At 42.4% G+C, this 16,190-nt stretch overlaps 1 protein-coding gene across 24 annotated transcripts in view; it reads left to right on the top strand.

Moving 5' to 3' along the window:
• The window catches only part of Rbfox2 (RNA binding fox-1 homolog 2), a 259,340-nt gene extending 243,890 nt beyond the window's left edge, over positions 1–15,450 (top strand). For 12 of the 24 annotated variants that reach the window (XM_063238438.1, XM_063238425.1, XM_063238427.1 and 9 more), the window contains 4 exons: positions 2,708–2,739; positions 7,512–7,600; positions 8,007–8,079; positions 9,906–15,450. In XM_063238438.1, the coding sequence (XP_063094508.1) occupies positions 2,708–2,739; positions 7,512–7,600; positions 8,007–8,079; positions 9,906–9,960 (249 nt within the window). In that variant the 3' untranslated portion in view covers positions 9,961–15,450. Of the gene's footprint in view, positions 1–509; positions 553–2,707; positions 2,740–7,511; positions 7,601–8,006; positions 8,081–9,905 lie in introns of those variants that run through there. The other 12 variants (XM_063238444.1, XM_063238441.1, XM_063238435.1 and 9 more) reach the window with 3 other exon arrangements.
• The last annotated feature ends 740 nt before the right edge of the window (positions 15,451–16,190 follow it).

Raw genomic sequence — 16,190 nt, 5'->3', positions numbered from 1 at the left:
ATGGAAAAGATAAGATTTTATAGTATATAAGACACACTGAGTCAGTGGAGAAGAAGACTTAGGGAGAAACTAGTTTTGCTTCCAGTACATTGATGGTGAGAGGTTTTTTAAGTTCCTTTCCCTGTCCCGTTCAGACAGTTATTTATCCCTGCTAGCCACTTTCTTCCTCTCTGTTTCTTTGTAGCACATTGCTCTCTAGAGAGCTGATCTAGCAGTTGTGTCCACGACTTATAAAACGACCTGCTGGGATAGGGATTGTGAGAAAGTGATGGACAGACCATGTGTCCATCCCTCCCCCGCTCATTTTTGCTTAGTAGAAAAGGCATAGTTCACCCTAATTCATCTTCTAAGTGGGATAACAAACTACTCCTAATTCTCATTCTGTGAAAAGCATGCTTGCATCCAAAGGAAAGAAAAGGCTGGTGTGGGCCCTGTTGTGGGCTTTTTGTATGATTGTTTTCCTTCCACAGCTGTGTTTTTTGAACTGCTCTTCCTGTGTTCTGTTATAGAATAGTCTTACAGGAACCAATCATTAGCGCTAAAATACCTCAGGTAGGAGTGCCAGTGTGACCTGCCAATCAATCAGATTGTGGATTGCAGTGAAAAAATTGAATTATACTAACCATTCCAGCTCCACGTTAGAGATGGGAACAGAGGCTTTTTTGGACAATCAAGACTTGTGAGCGTGTGATCTAAGCCCTGCTGCCTCAGCAGTGCATACAGTCACATTCTAGGCATAATGGCATTTCCTCCAAAATCACGTGCTCCTGTCCCACTGCCACATATCTGCACCAGGTGTGTTACACACACTGTCCCATCACTGCTGCCTCTTTTAATTTGCCAATCACATTTGCCCTTGGTATTTTATATTGGACGTCTTAGTGGTGGATACATTTTCTTATGACTGAAAAGTAAAAAGGGAAGAAATAGAACTCTACCCAGATATGATTTAGTTGAGTCCCACATTGGGCCCTGTAGTAAAATCCTACTAGTGATTGGACTATGCTACTACTTAGGTTTGAAGTTGCTTTGAACTCAGAAACTGAGATACTAATTTCTCTTGCCTTCTTTCACATGGGAAAATTAGTGAGTTCATTTGGCTAATAAAAAACTTGTTAAGAGGTTTCCTGATAGCTGGGTGCTAGAAGGTAGATAACACTCAGTGGCTTTTAATAATTCAATTACTTTATTTATGTGGCTACCCAGTGAGATTTTAGAATTAACTAATTTGAAGACATGTGGAATAGTAAAGTGTTTGAAAGATTTGATTCATTAAAGATCCTTTGTCATGTAATAGAAGTAGTAAGTTGAGGACACCAGGTTGATCATTATGTCTCCCCTTGACCCCAGTTTTAGATAATAATAATAAAGTAAAATATAAATGTCACTTTTCAGAGTATATAGATCTCTGTCAAAAATAGTAACTGTAATACCATTATATGTTTTTTTGAATTTGAGTCTGTTATTCACATTTACTCATAGGTGCCATAGTGCCACATAAGAATCTAGTAATGTTTCCTAAAGCAGTGATTTTCAGCTGGGGTGGGGAAGCAGTGAGGAAAAAGAAGACAGAATCATCTAGGGGCAAATAAAGCGACTCTCAGGGGTCCCGCATGCATTGTCACTGACTGGAAGAGACCTCTGCTCTGCTGCAGTGATTATAAGCATCACACTGAAATGTCCATCTCACTCCCACTCCCCCTCCCACACACACACACACACACACACACGTGCACAAACGCACACATGCACACACACACTCACTTTGCTGTGTTGATCTAGTATACTACATGAGGTAACAAACTTCCATTCTGTCTGCTGGTCTTGAAACACACACCCTCCTTCCTCCTCAGTGTCACATGATGTCATTGTCTTTCAGGTAGAAAGAAGTTGTCTTGACATCACATGCTCACCAAAGTCCTGTTTTAATGTAAACAGAAAAGGGGGGATAGTAATATTAAAGGTGATGTTAAAATTAAGGTGGCAAAAGTCTGCCAGTGTGAGATTGATAAAATCAGTTTAAGATTAAACTATACGTAGATGAATGTCACAGATACAGGAATGATACTTAAGACTCTTGCTTCATGTTCTAATTTAAAACACAGTTCCAGAGCTCTGCAAAAGAATACAGCCAGTATGGAAACATCATCAAGTTAATTTGATGATAAAATGGATTTAGAGCACAGTAGAAAATCCCAAAGTGACATTGAGCCTTGGGAAATTTCGACTTGAGACTTCGATGTAACAGCTGCAAAAGTCATTACAAAAAACACCTTAAAAGCAATAGCATTTCCCTTTGAAAAGCTAAAGGCAGTACAAATATGTAAAAAATAAAATTCTTGAGTGCAGGGAACATATGAGTAGAACACTGTGAATCAGAATATATGGTTGTTGGCAGAAGGTGAGCATACACGGGAGTGCTGTGGGTCAGGGTTGAATTGGCACCAGGGTAGGCATCTGGAAGAGGGAAGTGGTAGAGCATTAGGCTACTATGTGATTGGGAATGCTAGGAATCATTCAGAGGGAATTGCCAAGGAGTAAGAAATAACTATTTTTCAGTGGGCGTGAGTATATTTGCTCAGGCTTAGCCATGCCAAATTTATGCAGCCCTCAGAATTCCAAAAAGCTGTCTGTGTGCCCTCCTACATTAGGGTGTGCTGTGGCCATGCTAATCCCCATTTTTTGTTTTATTTCAAATCACACACAGATAGAATCTGCAAACTGCTTCAGATCAAACAGGTCTGATTGTGTGTAAATACATATGTCCTTTTAATTTTTATTATTAATGGTTGCTTCAGTTTTGCATCAGTGCATGGTTAAAAGCAATACACATCAGCTATTCATGACTTCATATCTCCAAATGAATTATTTCTCCTCTTTTTTTTTTTGTTTGTTTGTTTGTGCAGTCAGCTGAAGAAATGTTAACATCTCACTCTAAATCTCTCAGTGGAGTCTCTGTTCCCTTCTCTGATATAACAGATGGGTTACTGCTTGTTATAATTATTAACATTGTGGTGTGGGCCAGGGCTTGGGTGGGCAAGATTTACTCCTCCTTTGGGCTGGGGTGGGGCCAGTTGTTAGGGTATGGAATGTTAACTCAAGTGGTGACTGACTGTTTCCGTAATACCAGGTCGTTGTGGCTGCACGCTCTAGTAATTGAGGCTGTGTACTTCACCAAGCTTGTGGTAGAGCCTAGGGCAAACCGCTGTCCCAAGAGAATGCTGGGATAGATAGAGTTAGCCAATATGAGTCTGAACGTGGTGATTTTGCTGGTTGTTTTAGCTCCAGATGTTGGCATGCTTAGTTTTTAATGTGATTAATAAATGTGGCGCCATATTCCCTCCCCACGCCTGAACCCTCTCTCTCCTACTCCCTTCCCACCTTGTTCTTTTTTGAAAAATTTAAGAAACAGTAATGTAAACTTTGGTGTTTCAAACTGCACTTTGTTCTCATGTTCTATCAAAGCCTTCAGAGTTGCTGGTAGAAGTGAAAGTTGGGAAAACAGTTTCTCAGCCTAGAACCTCAATGCACTCTGAATTGCAGCATACAAATAAATTGGTCCAAGTGCCGAGTGTGGTGGCTCACGCCTGTAATCTCAGCACTCGGGAGGCTGAGGCAGGAGGATCATTGTGAGTTCGAGACCAGCCTGGGCTACAAAGTGAGCTCAAGGCCAGCCTGAACTGCATGGTGAGACTCTGACTCAAAAAAACAAATAAATAAAATAAATTGGTCCAGATTTTATCTTACATTTTGGATATATTTTGTTGAATAACCAATTTAAGCAGGAGTCGGAATACTTTGGAGGAAGGCTATAGATCTAAGAAGTAAATCCATTATATACTGTTTAATTTTTCATATTTCAAGAGTAGTCATTGGTGAATTACCAGATTAGTTAAGCAGAGTAGTACCAACCATCCCAAATATAGCTGTTTTTTAAAGGACTTCTCTATAATGTCATTATCATGACGTCATTAGGAGAGTAGATACGTTGAAGTGTACTATTAATGTAGTTTTCCTTAGTGCTAATACTCTTCCAGAGCCTGTAGTTATCAGTAAAATGTTTGCATTCATGTCCTGGTTCCTGAATTTGAATCACAAATAACCTCATCAAGTTCAGACACTATAATAAAAATTTATTTATAGAAGAAGAAAACCACTGCAGCAGCCTATCCATTCCTTCTGGGTCGGAAGGGGTGTTCTTTCCCACAGTCTGATCCGTTTTTAATGATTTGGATTGACAGTGACATTAATTCTAAATTGAGTATTGAAGGCCTTCTGGCCTCTTGCAGGCCAAAGAAAATGAGCAGTAAGAGTCCTATCAGGAACCTCACTCAGAACCTCTTTTTCCCAGGACTAGTAGAATTCAGCTCAAAGCCATGATTTGAATGAATCTTCACAAAAAACGTCTCTACTCAGGCACTGTGGAGGTTGGGTAAGGACTCTTGCCCTCTCCTCTTCCTGTATCAGGGTTGAAATTTGATATTAGTGCTGCTAAATTACCTTCCTGCATATATACTCCCCATTTTGAGATAGGCTCTCCCTAAGTTGCCTACCTGGATGCCCTCAAATTTTGCTTCAGCATCTTGAGTAGCTGGGATTACAGGTGTGTACCGCTGTGCCCAGCCATGAAGTGAAGACTTAAGCCACAGAGTCCCTTGATGAGAATCTATACCTCTGCCCTAGGTAGATGCCTTGGTTTTTAAGTGCCTCTTCCTAGGTAAAAGTGAATCAGGCTTTAACTGCCTTTATTACTTTGATTTAAAATTTTTGAAAGTTATTTTTGGTGTTTGAATTATCCTTGTTTACAAAGAACTTTTACTAAAGATAGCCCGGCTGTAGTCTTCACATGGGCTATGATTTTTTTTTTAGGGCTTTAATTCTTAAAAGCCATCTCTAATTATAATATCCTCAACTTTTGCTGGCATGTGGCACATTATGATCTCAGCCACTTAGGAGGCTGGGGTGGGAAGATCACTTGTACTCATTAAGACCAGCCTGGGCAACAGTGAGAGTCTCAAAAAAAAGTATTTTGTTTTGTTTTGTCAACTATAAAAATTAATTTTTGCTTTATTTAAAAATTGCTTTTACTGCTTCGTGTCTTACTTATTTATTGGTCTTTTCGAGACAGTTTTACTATGCAGTACAGGTGGGCCTTGAACTCACTTTGTAGTCAGGGTGGCCACAACCTCAAAGCAATCCTCCTGCCTCAGCCTCGTAAGTGTTGGGATTACAGGTATGCACCACCACATCTGGTCTCATGTCATGGTTAGAAGGTTAAAAAAATAAGGTAAAAAATAAGTGATTCCTTGGCTCACAAGCTTCATTTGTTCTACAATTTTGGAAAGGTGACCTCAGTCCTATTTGTTACCCAATGCAGAGTTTGCAAACAGAAACAGAATTTTGCCAAATGCTTCTGTTTGCAAACATGTACATTCGTGAACCAAGGTACCACTGTACTGTAGTGAATTGTATGTTGCGACCAGCATATAGTTACACAGCTTTCCCCAAGTCAGTCCAGCCTGCCATTCCTAAAGACCTAACTAGAATTCTAAGGAACTTTTAGTTGCAAACCGCCCTGTAGGGTGTTTTCCTGCTTTTTCCCCACCCACCACCATTTATTGCCTGTGTTTAGTAATACTAATTATAATCTCCTGACTTTTATCAGTATGTATAGAAAGTTTTGTCAGTGAAAGGAAATGTTTCTTTTTCCAAGTCAGTTGGTAAATGAAAAAAAGAGTAACACAACTGCTGGAAGCAAGTCAAGAAACTTTTGTAACATACGGAATAACCTTAACGAGAGTGAAATTTCCCTCACTTAGCAGTTTCTTCAGTTAGAGAAGCATATATTGCATGAGAATGACGCAGAAATATTTAGAAGCTCAAAAAATTATGGACATTTCCAAAATAAGATTTAACAGAAATAAAAGAAGCAAGGTAGAAGTTGCTCGAAAGAAGAACAGGAATCCCATTAAAAAATACTCGTTTTCAGTACTATAGAAAAGATATAGAAATAAGCAATTAGAAATAAAATTGACATTTCTTTGGTAGATTTAGCAAAAACCAAACTTTTGAAATATGTGCAAAATAAAGAGCTTGGGAATATAGCTCAATGCTAGAGCAGTTCCCTAGCAGGCACGTGCAAGACCCAGGATTCCAGCCCCAGTACTGGCCCCCAAAAAAGTTTTTTAAAAAGAAAAAATAATAGAAAGGTTTAAATGTTCATCAGAAGGGGCTGGGGATTTAGCTCAGCGGCAAGCACCTGCCTTGCAAGCACGCAGTCATGAGTTCAATCCCCAGTACCGATTAAAAAAATGTTCATGAGAAATGAACATGCTTAATCTACCGCAATGAAATAGTTCTGCTATTGTTCATTACTGAAATGATATCCAGATGGACCGTTCAAACAGTTACCATATCTTTCATAGTAAAAGGACAGTAATAAGAATTTGCATCTGAATTAGGTTTAGATAAGATAGGTGAATTCTAGAAATATAAAGAAAAATTAGGGCTTGCCAGACTTGGTAGCACAAACTCTGGAGGCTGAAGCTGAACGATTGCAAATTTTAGCCTAGCCTGGGCAACATAGCCTCTGTCTCTGTAGACGTATGGACTTACCATTCTTTACAGTAGCTCGTCTCAGGGGACATTTGTTGTGGTGATTGTCTTTGAAGTACTTTCTAAAACAGGACATATGGTTCACTTTTAAGTATTTGGTTCATCTAACAGAGGTGAAGTTGTTCCAGATCTATTTGAATCCAGCCTGAGGCTCCTCAGCCATTTGTAGTCTGGTTTGCCAAAGTCTGAAACATAGACTGACTTTTTCAGAGTGGGCAGACTTTTTCTGTGAAGGGCTAAGTGGTGAATATTTTTGGCTTTTTTAAGCCACACTGTCTCTGTCACAAGTGTTCTGAAAAACAATGGGCAAATTGCATTAGCTCCTAGGCCCAAGTTTGTTGGCCCCGATCTACTTTGTCCTTTCATTTTAAACACCACCTGATCTTAGCAAGCACCTCTCTTAGCAAACACTGGAGCAGTGGAGCAGAGCTCTCTATCAGACGTGGCTGCAATAAGCTGTAGTGTCTTTGTCATGAGTCAACCCAGGTACATTCAGAGCATATGAAGTTAGCACATGTAAATGCAACTTATTGTAGCTGTTTACATTTCTTGTCAAGTTCTCCCATTCTGTGTTTTCCCTGTTGAAAGTTCCAACAAAGACTGAAGTAAGACAGATCCAAAATCTTGTATCTCTTGAAATTAACAGGTACCATCAGTATAACTTATTTTTGCTACTGTCACAAATTAGAAAGTATATTCCTGTGTTTGAGTGGGGCCTAATTTCCTGTCAGAAGAGTAACATGCAGACTGATGCAGTTTGAAACATTCTCTTCCCATGTGTGTGTCCATGTTCGTGTCTGTCTCTGTGTCTACATGTGTGTGTCTGCGTGTGGGTGGGTGCGTGTGTCTGTCCCGGGGGAAGGTATCTGTAAAGTCAGTTCTCTTCTCTCCTGTAGGGTGGATATGCAGCCTACAGATATGCACAGCCTGCTACTGCAACTGCAGCCACAGCTGCTGCAGCCGCTGCAGCCGCTTACAGCGACGGGTAGGTACGGTGCAGAGCGAGCACATGCCACCCACAGTGCCACCCCTTTGTCCTCTCCCGCCTGTCCCAAGGCAGCACTCAGGCCATGCGCTTCCTGCCGACCTGCTCTTAGTGTCCTTTGTTGTGCCAAAGCACAGCTACTGGGTCCTCCCTGCTCGCACTGTCTTGGTCTTGCCTCACCTCGCCCTCACTTCCAACTCCCTTCTCTTCCGTTTCATAGAAGTACTCCAGAATTTTTTAGTTGTTATGTTCAAGAGTAGAAATGGAAAGGTTTTTACCATTTTGCCAGTTCTTCCGATGAAAGTCCAAGACCTAGTGACACATCAGGCATTAGCACAATTAACCCTTTAATTGGCTTAGATTGCAGTCTTGCCTGTATCTCTCTGATTGTACTCTTTTGTTCCAGTTATGGCAGGGTATACACAGCTGACCCCTACCATGCCCTTGCCCCTGCCGCTAGCTATGGAGTTGGCGCTGTGGTAAGTAGACACGTACCTTTCTGCTTAAACCTTTTTACTCTTCCTAATCTTTACCTACAGACTGTAAAAGATGTAGGGAAGGGGTAAATTCAGCGTTTTGTGTATTGCCTACATGTTAAACCAGATAGGTCTCTTGGAAGGTAGACACCCATCTTCATTGCATGCTGCAGTACTGGCCAAGTGGCCTGTAGGGGCAACAGAAAGGGATGGGTAGTGACAGTCTGCCCTGAGTAATGGCATCATTACAAGAGGAGTAAGGGAACAGATTGATGTTTTACATCAATTCTGCTGTTAGGTCCGTGCACCAGTGGCATGGTGTAATTGATTGGTATTGGCAGGCACCTATCTGGAATGTAAGGCTCTCAGTTTTTACTGTAAGCTTTCCAAAAACCTTAATGTTTATAAATTTTAAATTGCAGATGCCAAAGGAATCCTGTACTGTTCCTAAACCTGATAGATAATAGTAGGGCTGCCAAATGAATATTTACGGTATTTTATCCGCAACAATTGTGACAAACTATAGTGTTTGTTTGGAAATGAGCTTGTCTGAAGTAGTCCTCTCTGACCAGAACCCTCACTACCTATTCTTGTTGGCTTGTAGCAAAGCCCACCATGCCATTGACCAGGACTCATTGGTGACAGCAGAGGACTCACTGGTGACAACAGAGTGACACTGCTAATACCAGGCATTCTCTGCAGTTCAGCCACTGCCTGTGAACATGGGCACAGTTATCCAAATGGGGAACAGAATGAGGGAGAAGAGTCAAAATGTAAAGGGTTGTGAAAGTGTCATTTCTAATTGTGAATTACTACTGATACAGATTTGAGGAAGTGCTAGGATCCTTAAGGACTGTATATTTAGACTGCGGTCAAGGCAACAGTATAAGAATAGTGATGGTGGTTCCTGAGGTCTTACTCACTGTCAAATTATAAAACCCCTATTCTAAAAGAAAGATACATTCCTGAGGAACTTCTCATTCAAAATTGTAAGCCATCAGATAAAGCCACTTAATAAAAGAAGCAGCCTCACTGATACAGAATCAGTCATTTCTGTGCATGGGTTCCACATCTGTAGTCATCTGAAATACTGGGCTGGGGGGTTGTGTCTAAGAATGTGCACAGATTTATCCTACTTTTCATTATTTTCTAAACTGCAGTATATCAGTGATTTACATAGCATTTACAATGTTTTGGGTGTTACAAGTAATTAAATGATGATTTAAACTGTATGAGAGCATATGCAGTGCTTACGTGCAAATACTAAATCATTTAATATCAAGAGCTAGAGTGTCTACAGGTTTGGGTACCTATGGAAAGTCCTAGGAAATAATACACAGATACTGTATTTTACAGTGTCGGTTTTATTAGTTGAAAGGTTTATAAGAGCCTAACTGCAGCATCATCTCAAATGCAAGATGGGAAGTAACCCACACCTTTGATAGGGCATGTGTAAGAAGGGGAAGTCAGCAGTCTGTTCTCAGTCAGGATTGTAATGATCTATCAAAGTGAACAAAGACCCACCACTGAGAAAACCATACTAATTGCAGAGTAGTTTAAAGTGTTGTAAGTTTCCCTCCCATGTAAATCGTGAGGTAACCATCATCACACTGCCCTGGAGACCTCCAGCTCAGCAGTGTGCATGGCTCTGGTCTGAGTTGCAGAGGCAGAAGCAGGTTTACTAATTTTGGTATATCAGGCAGCCTCTGATCAGTTGTGAGGTGTCAAAGGAAACTGTTTTCCCAAATTCCTGCTCAGAACTTGCTTATTCATTTTCAGTGCTTCACTCATCAACCTTTTAATTATGTTTATGTTTTTAATTACTGCAGGCAAGTTTATACCGAGGTGGCTACAGCCGATTTGCCCCCTACTGAAGTGACGTGAGACCCCTGCAAATGGGACAGCCCCCAGTCATGAGGCCTGGCTATTGCAATATTTACTAGTAGAGGAACTCTATAGCAAGATGAAGAGGAAAAACAAACAGACAAAAAAAAAAAAAACCCACAAAAAAAGAGAGAATACTTTTTTATACCTCACTATGTTCTTTGAATATGTATTTTTCCTTTAAATTTTCTGCCTTTAATTCTTTTGTTCCAAAGATTGTGCATTTTTCCTTTTTTTCTTTTTTTTTAAATTGTGGTTAAAAAAATAAGATAATGCATTTCCATGTCTGTATGTCCATGCTTAGCTTATTCTATCAATCATGGAAGAGGCAGTTAATGAAGGAGAGACATTGGTAGCTGATAAATGCATTTGATCAGAAATCGGCAGACAGAATTACCAAAGTGTATCTGGTGCTGTGTGGCTGAGGGACAAGCAGAAGTAGAAGAGATCTTTCTGCAGCAGCGTATTCTGTAGTCTTCTGAATTTCTGGTCTGTGGCAGGTGGTTCTGATTGGCTGTGGCTGGAATCCACAAGCCAATAGATAGGAATTTGTGTTTGCTAAGCAGGAGAATTAAACACTTTCCTCTCCTCTTCCTTCATATCTTCTCCATACTTTCTACAATCATCTTAATACAAAGCCTGAAACAGTTGGCATCGTTTTTGGAATTACAGTATTGATATTTCCAAACATGCCCTCAGGCTGAATAATAAACACCTCATTAGGAAGTCAATCTCAGAATGAATTCTGGAGTATGAAAACACTTAATTCTTTTCTTCCCTGTAATCTAGCTTTCCTGCTGGGCTTCTGATCCCCTTCAATTGAACCACAGCTTAGCTCATGTATTCTTTTATTAATGTGCTGCTCCCATGTCCTCAAGATTCAGGAATTTAGGACCCAGGGACAGAAGAATGAATAGCCAGTGGCCAGATTTCCCCCAGGTATATGGGGACAGCGTGAGGATTAAAAGTACAAAGTGTTTAGAGCCATTAGAGGGGCTGCAGAAGAGAAAAGGAATCCTGGAAGACCTGATCTTCCTTACCTTGCATCAAAATGTAGTACAAACTATTAAAAATGGAATAAAGAATCTCTTGGGGAAAGATAAGGCACCAAGCCCAGGGGTCAGCTGTCCCTGGAAGTTTCGGTGATGAGGACATGTGAGGGCAATCAGGGGCGCTTTGTACTTGCTCCAAAGCCATAGGAATTTTCATCTTCCAGAGCCTCCGCAAGTTCCGTCTCTACCCAGTCTCCAGCCCTCATGGCCATTGCACCCAGCTTCTCGTTGCCCTCCAGAGACACCCAGCTGAGCACCTGGACTACCTGGTGTGTGTTAACTCTGTAGGACACAAGCTCCAGAGCCCACAATGGGAGGAGGATTTGACGTGGCCGGGATCTTCCTGCAGGGCCACAGCAGTGAGTCACTGCTCTTGCTGTCTGGCTTTGGTTTTATGTTACCAAAATCAGGAAGAATGTAGTTCTCTTCCAACTCTTGTAACTGATCAAAACAAGCATCCTACAGCATTTTCAAAAAGAAGGAATTAGGAAATAGACAAGTGTGTTGATCTGCTTGGCTCCCTGGTTGGTTCCGTTGGTATCGGAGTGACCTTTTACCCAAAGGATAGCTGCTGAACCGAGTAATTCAGAGACATGGAGCTTCTGCTTTGTTGTGGGTTTGGTTTGGGTTTGTTTTTTCACTGCAGCCTGCACGTGTGTTCTTGACTGAAAACATTCGTGTCCCTTAATTAAAATGACTGATGGATGTATGACAGCATGAAGCATTCTTTGTAAACAGAGTGATGTATCTGGGAGAGCACTGGCCCGTGCTGTGTGACACACATCCTCTCCCCTTCAAATCCTCTGTCCTGGTACCCAGGGAGAGCATGGACATGAAGTAAAATGAGATGTCAAGGAAGCTGGAGGCCTCGATGCAATCATTGATCCTGGGGACACACAGAACAGGGACAGCCTGCCCAGCCCTTGGGCTGTTTGTAGAGTCCCTTCCCCCAAGCCAAAGTTTGGTTTGTTGTTGTTAAGACAATTTTTGTTGTGTGTATATAAATATGTTAGGTAGGAGAAGGAGGATAGGATGTGGAGCTCTCACAGTTCTAGGGAAAGGGGGCAGGGAGAATTTTGTTTGTTTTCTTTTGCTTTTGTATTGAGGGGAAACTTTCACTAACTAAAGAAACAGAGAAATTTTGGTCATGTACAATAAAGGCCTTTCTCACAAAATGGCAAGCCACTCAACCCAGTGAAAACTAGGCCAAATCTTACCTGGCCGTGTCCATAGCAGGGGAGGAGAACAGGGGAATGAGTTTAAGAATGTTTTTCTTCTTTTTTCCTAGACAGAAATAAGGATGATGGGCAAGGTCGAGAAGGCAGATTCCCACAGTCCTTCCCAAGCAGGCAGAGGTTGAGCCTGAGGTACTTCTGTACCTTTCAGTTCGGCGGGTTCTGGCTGAGGCCTTGGGGGCGAGCTTCCCTTGCCAGTTCGACCAGCTGCCTCTCCCAGAATGCGTCTTAATGCTACTTCCTCAGCTCCCTTTTCTAGGGAAGATTAAATGGAGTTCTGCTCTTTATAAAAAGATGTTTGGTTTTCAGGGTCTGTGCTGAGAATCGAGATTCTCCTAAGCATCTAGAGTTCGTGATACCAGCCCTCCCCATTAACTTTGAATTTTGAGAATGGTCAACGTCATGAGAGGCAGGTTCCTCTGCAGCAATGCCAGATGACTCTGGTTCTTACTGGGTTCCTGGTTCTTACTGGGTTCAGAAACTGAGTCCATGGAGTTCGGTATTTTGTGAGTTCATTCAAGGATGCTGGTTGATATTTCCAAAACACTTAGCGATACTGAGTCACAGTACATGAATGAGTTTGTTGAGTTTTACTGTAGTTCATGACCTGGACTTTCTCTGCTGAGCACCTTACTCTTAGAAGCTGGGCTCCTTTAAGGAGACCTCTAGTGAAAACCTTTATCTGAATGCTCCTCTTTTAGCCCAGAGAGCTTCCCTTAGGTCTTCTCCAGAAATCCATGTGTTACTTAGTTTTAACTCCCACAGATTCACCTCCACCATTGTGATTCACCATTTTTAAGGCTCTCAGGTTTAACAAAACCTATCACCATTGTCCTCCAGCAGCCTCAGTCTGAATTGAGCCCCACTGTATTTTCTTTCTTTAAAAAAGAAGTGGACTGAGGCTCAGTTTTTAGTTTAAGGAGAGCTCATGGCGATTAGTCAATAGAAATCAACAATAACAGCTTTTCCTCACATGTGGACTCCTCAGGGGCCGAACAGCTCCTAGTTTAGGTTATCCTTTGCTAGAGATGTAGCAGATAAGCCGGCTGTCACCAGTTTTATCCCTGCCCACATAGCTTCCGGGTATGAGGGACTGTCAGGCAGGGATGGAAGCAGCCCTAAGGATATGATAACCTCTTTCCCTTCGGCAGGCAGGAGAATAAGGCCGACCAAGGGCCAGTCTGGAAAGCACTTAAGACATTTAAGGAAGAAGAGGGGAAACTGTGGTGAACCATCCCCGATAGCCCAGTGCAGCCTGTTCTCTGCTGCTTGCAACCCTCTAGCACAGTAACGTTTGCAGAATTACGGATTTTTTCCCCCACAGATATTAGGAGGAAAGGGATTTGGGGGTGGGGTGGGGAAGGGGTTGTGGTGTTTTAAAAGCATAAGTTTCCTGTTTGCACTGTTTTAAGATAGGAAAAAATAGTGGGCAAGGTGAGCATCAAATGTAAGCTTGTGTGTTTTATTTTGTCATGCTCTTGAAAATGTCTGACATTTGTAGTATACACCAGTGACACTTGATTCTCTGTTGCATAAAACACTATATTTTTTTGGAAATGTTACTGTCCAAAAGCCTCTTACCTCCCTTTCCTTCCTACATACTTCATCCTTGCTTTATTGATCAGCCAGGCAATAGCCATGCACGAGCTAGAGCGTGAAACAGGGCCCTTTCCAAGCAGGCTCTGGGTGTCCTAAGCCAGCGTGTGCCCTCTGGGTTACTGAGAATAGTAGAGTCCCTGGCACCTGTCTTTAAAAACAAGGCTCACAGGCCAGACCACAGCAAGCTGTCACGTTCCTCAGTGAGACACCAGGAATGCAGCGCCAAGGAATGGAGGGGTTCCTGAAGTATTGCAGTTGGCTGGCGTGGCAAGTTCTTATCTATGTTACCGAAACTGTAGCCAGTTACAGTTTACTCAGGAAAACGGTAGCTCATTCAGCCATGGTAGTGCTGGTTGGCAGGGATTGGTAACTGAAAGGACTGCTCATCAGCCAAAACTCAAACCTTGCCTTTAAGGAGACCCATCAGCGTGGGACTTGGTCCTCCTTGTCTGGGAGTCACATGCGTGCCAGTGATGTAAGGCTCCATTCACTTTGGCAAGAAAAAGGAGACAGAAATTCTCTTTTCTCCCCCACCGCCTGCTCCTGTTACCAACAACAGATTGCAGGGCTGGGCACATGAGTTTTTGAGATTTTTCAAAAAAATTTTTCTTGATTTGGTTATTCTGGAGACTGATAAGTACTTTAAGCAATGTCTGTACCCCACCGAGACTCCCAGCTTGGTCTTTTTTTCTTTTTCTTTTTCTTTTCTTGTTTTTTTTTTTTTTTTTTTTTTTGTATTTAATGTTCACAGTATTTGTGAGTGTGTGTGTGCTTGTTTTGGCAGTTCATTTTGGCTGATATATATATATATAGAGAGAGAGAGAGAGTGATGAATTGATCCTCTCCCCCCCACACGCAGTTTTTGTTTTGTTTTATATTTTCTTGTGTTACTCTGCTTGTGAATAGCTGGAGCCACGCTGGGGCTGACATGTAAGCTAGGGCTGCAAAGTGAGAAGAGAGCCAGCGGAGTTCACTTGTCCTTGACAGGCTGACCGACCTGTGACTCTGAACTTTTCAGTCCCAATCTTTGCAAGGCTCAAAATGCCGCAGAACCTCTCCTCTCCTCTCCACCCCCATGGCAGGGACTGGCCAACCCGACATGCAACATGCAGTTTCTCTGGCCTCTCCCGTTGCCATGGCAGCACAGGTACCTTCGGGGCACGGGGGCATCCCATGGGATGCTTGTACAATTGACCACCTAGCCTTCTCCCCTCCCCATCCTGTCCTCCCCAGAATCACTTCCTAGGACACCCGAGCTGCTTGCCCAGGATCCTGTTTCCCTGCTAACTCCAGAGAAACATCCCAGGGCTTTGTGACAGTCTCTGATTCCTTTTCCTTCTCATTAAGAATCATATTGTATAGTAGCTTTCAGACCATACAGTATTCATTGGGTTACTCCTATTATTATCAAGTAGCTGGAATTGTGAAGGTCGGAGTAGTTAGATCTTTAGCTTTTATTCCTTTTTTTTTTGTATTACTCTCCATGTGTATAAATTATTGATCATGTTGCTGGCTTTTATAAACTCTAAGCAAAGGAGGAGCACTGCCTCATCCTTTGCCAATGGTAATGAAGCACTGTTTTTCAATAAAAGAGAGAAACACCATTCTTTGGCCTATGTGTATTGATCTTTATTCCCTGTCACTTCCACCTGAGGCTCAAAAGTGTGTCTTGTATTTGATGTCTTAAAATGGGAGTTCAAGGAGGAACCCTGCAGCCCTCCCCAAGGAGGACATGGAGTTACAGGCTGTGCAGTAGCAGCTAGAGCTGTGTACAGAGCACCTCTGGCTCCTCCTGCAGAGCTCCCCATGTTCTCCTTGCAGTTTAGCTCTCCATCCTTCCCTGGACTCTGGCTGCTGCCCCACCATTACCTCAGACCAGGGTCCGTTACCAGTCGGACCTACCAAGGAGCTTGTGCTGTCCCTTACCCTCCTTCCCAGAGCTGGTGTGACTAGACTTAACGCTTTCCACTTCTGTAAGAACTGCGCCCTGCTGGCCCGGCCTCACCTGTGCTTTCAGTCATCTCTTGCTTCTTTAGCCGCTAGCCAGTAATTCCCTCACACCTGAAAGTTCTGTCATTTCCCTGCATTTCCCAGCTCCGTTCGCTTAACCCTGTGAATCATGTTTCCTGTGTAGTGGAGAGAAACAACATCAGTGAAGATCTCTGAATGCCTGATAGCTAGCCAGTTATGACGGTGAGTTCACCCCTGCTTGCTTTTCTTCTGTCTGAATGGCAGAGGGCTTTGCCTCCCAGCTGAACCCCTGCTCTGCTCTGCCTCCCATCTTCCCCCTTTCTCAGCCAAGTACTTGGCTTCACTAATTAAGTTTTTCCTTTCTGCAGTCCCT

This window comes from Cavia porcellus, unplaced genomic scaffold, assembly GCF_034190915.1.
Source record: "Cavia porcellus strain 051 isolate PalLab524CR breed Dunkin Hartley unplaced genomic scaffold, mCavPor4.1 scaffold_27, whole genome shotgun sequence".
Taxonomy (NCBI): domain Eukaryota; kingdom Metazoa; phylum Chordata; class Mammalia; order Rodentia; family Caviidae; genus Cavia; species Cavia porcellus.
This window is presented reverse-complemented; position numbering and strand designations above follow the sequence as displayed.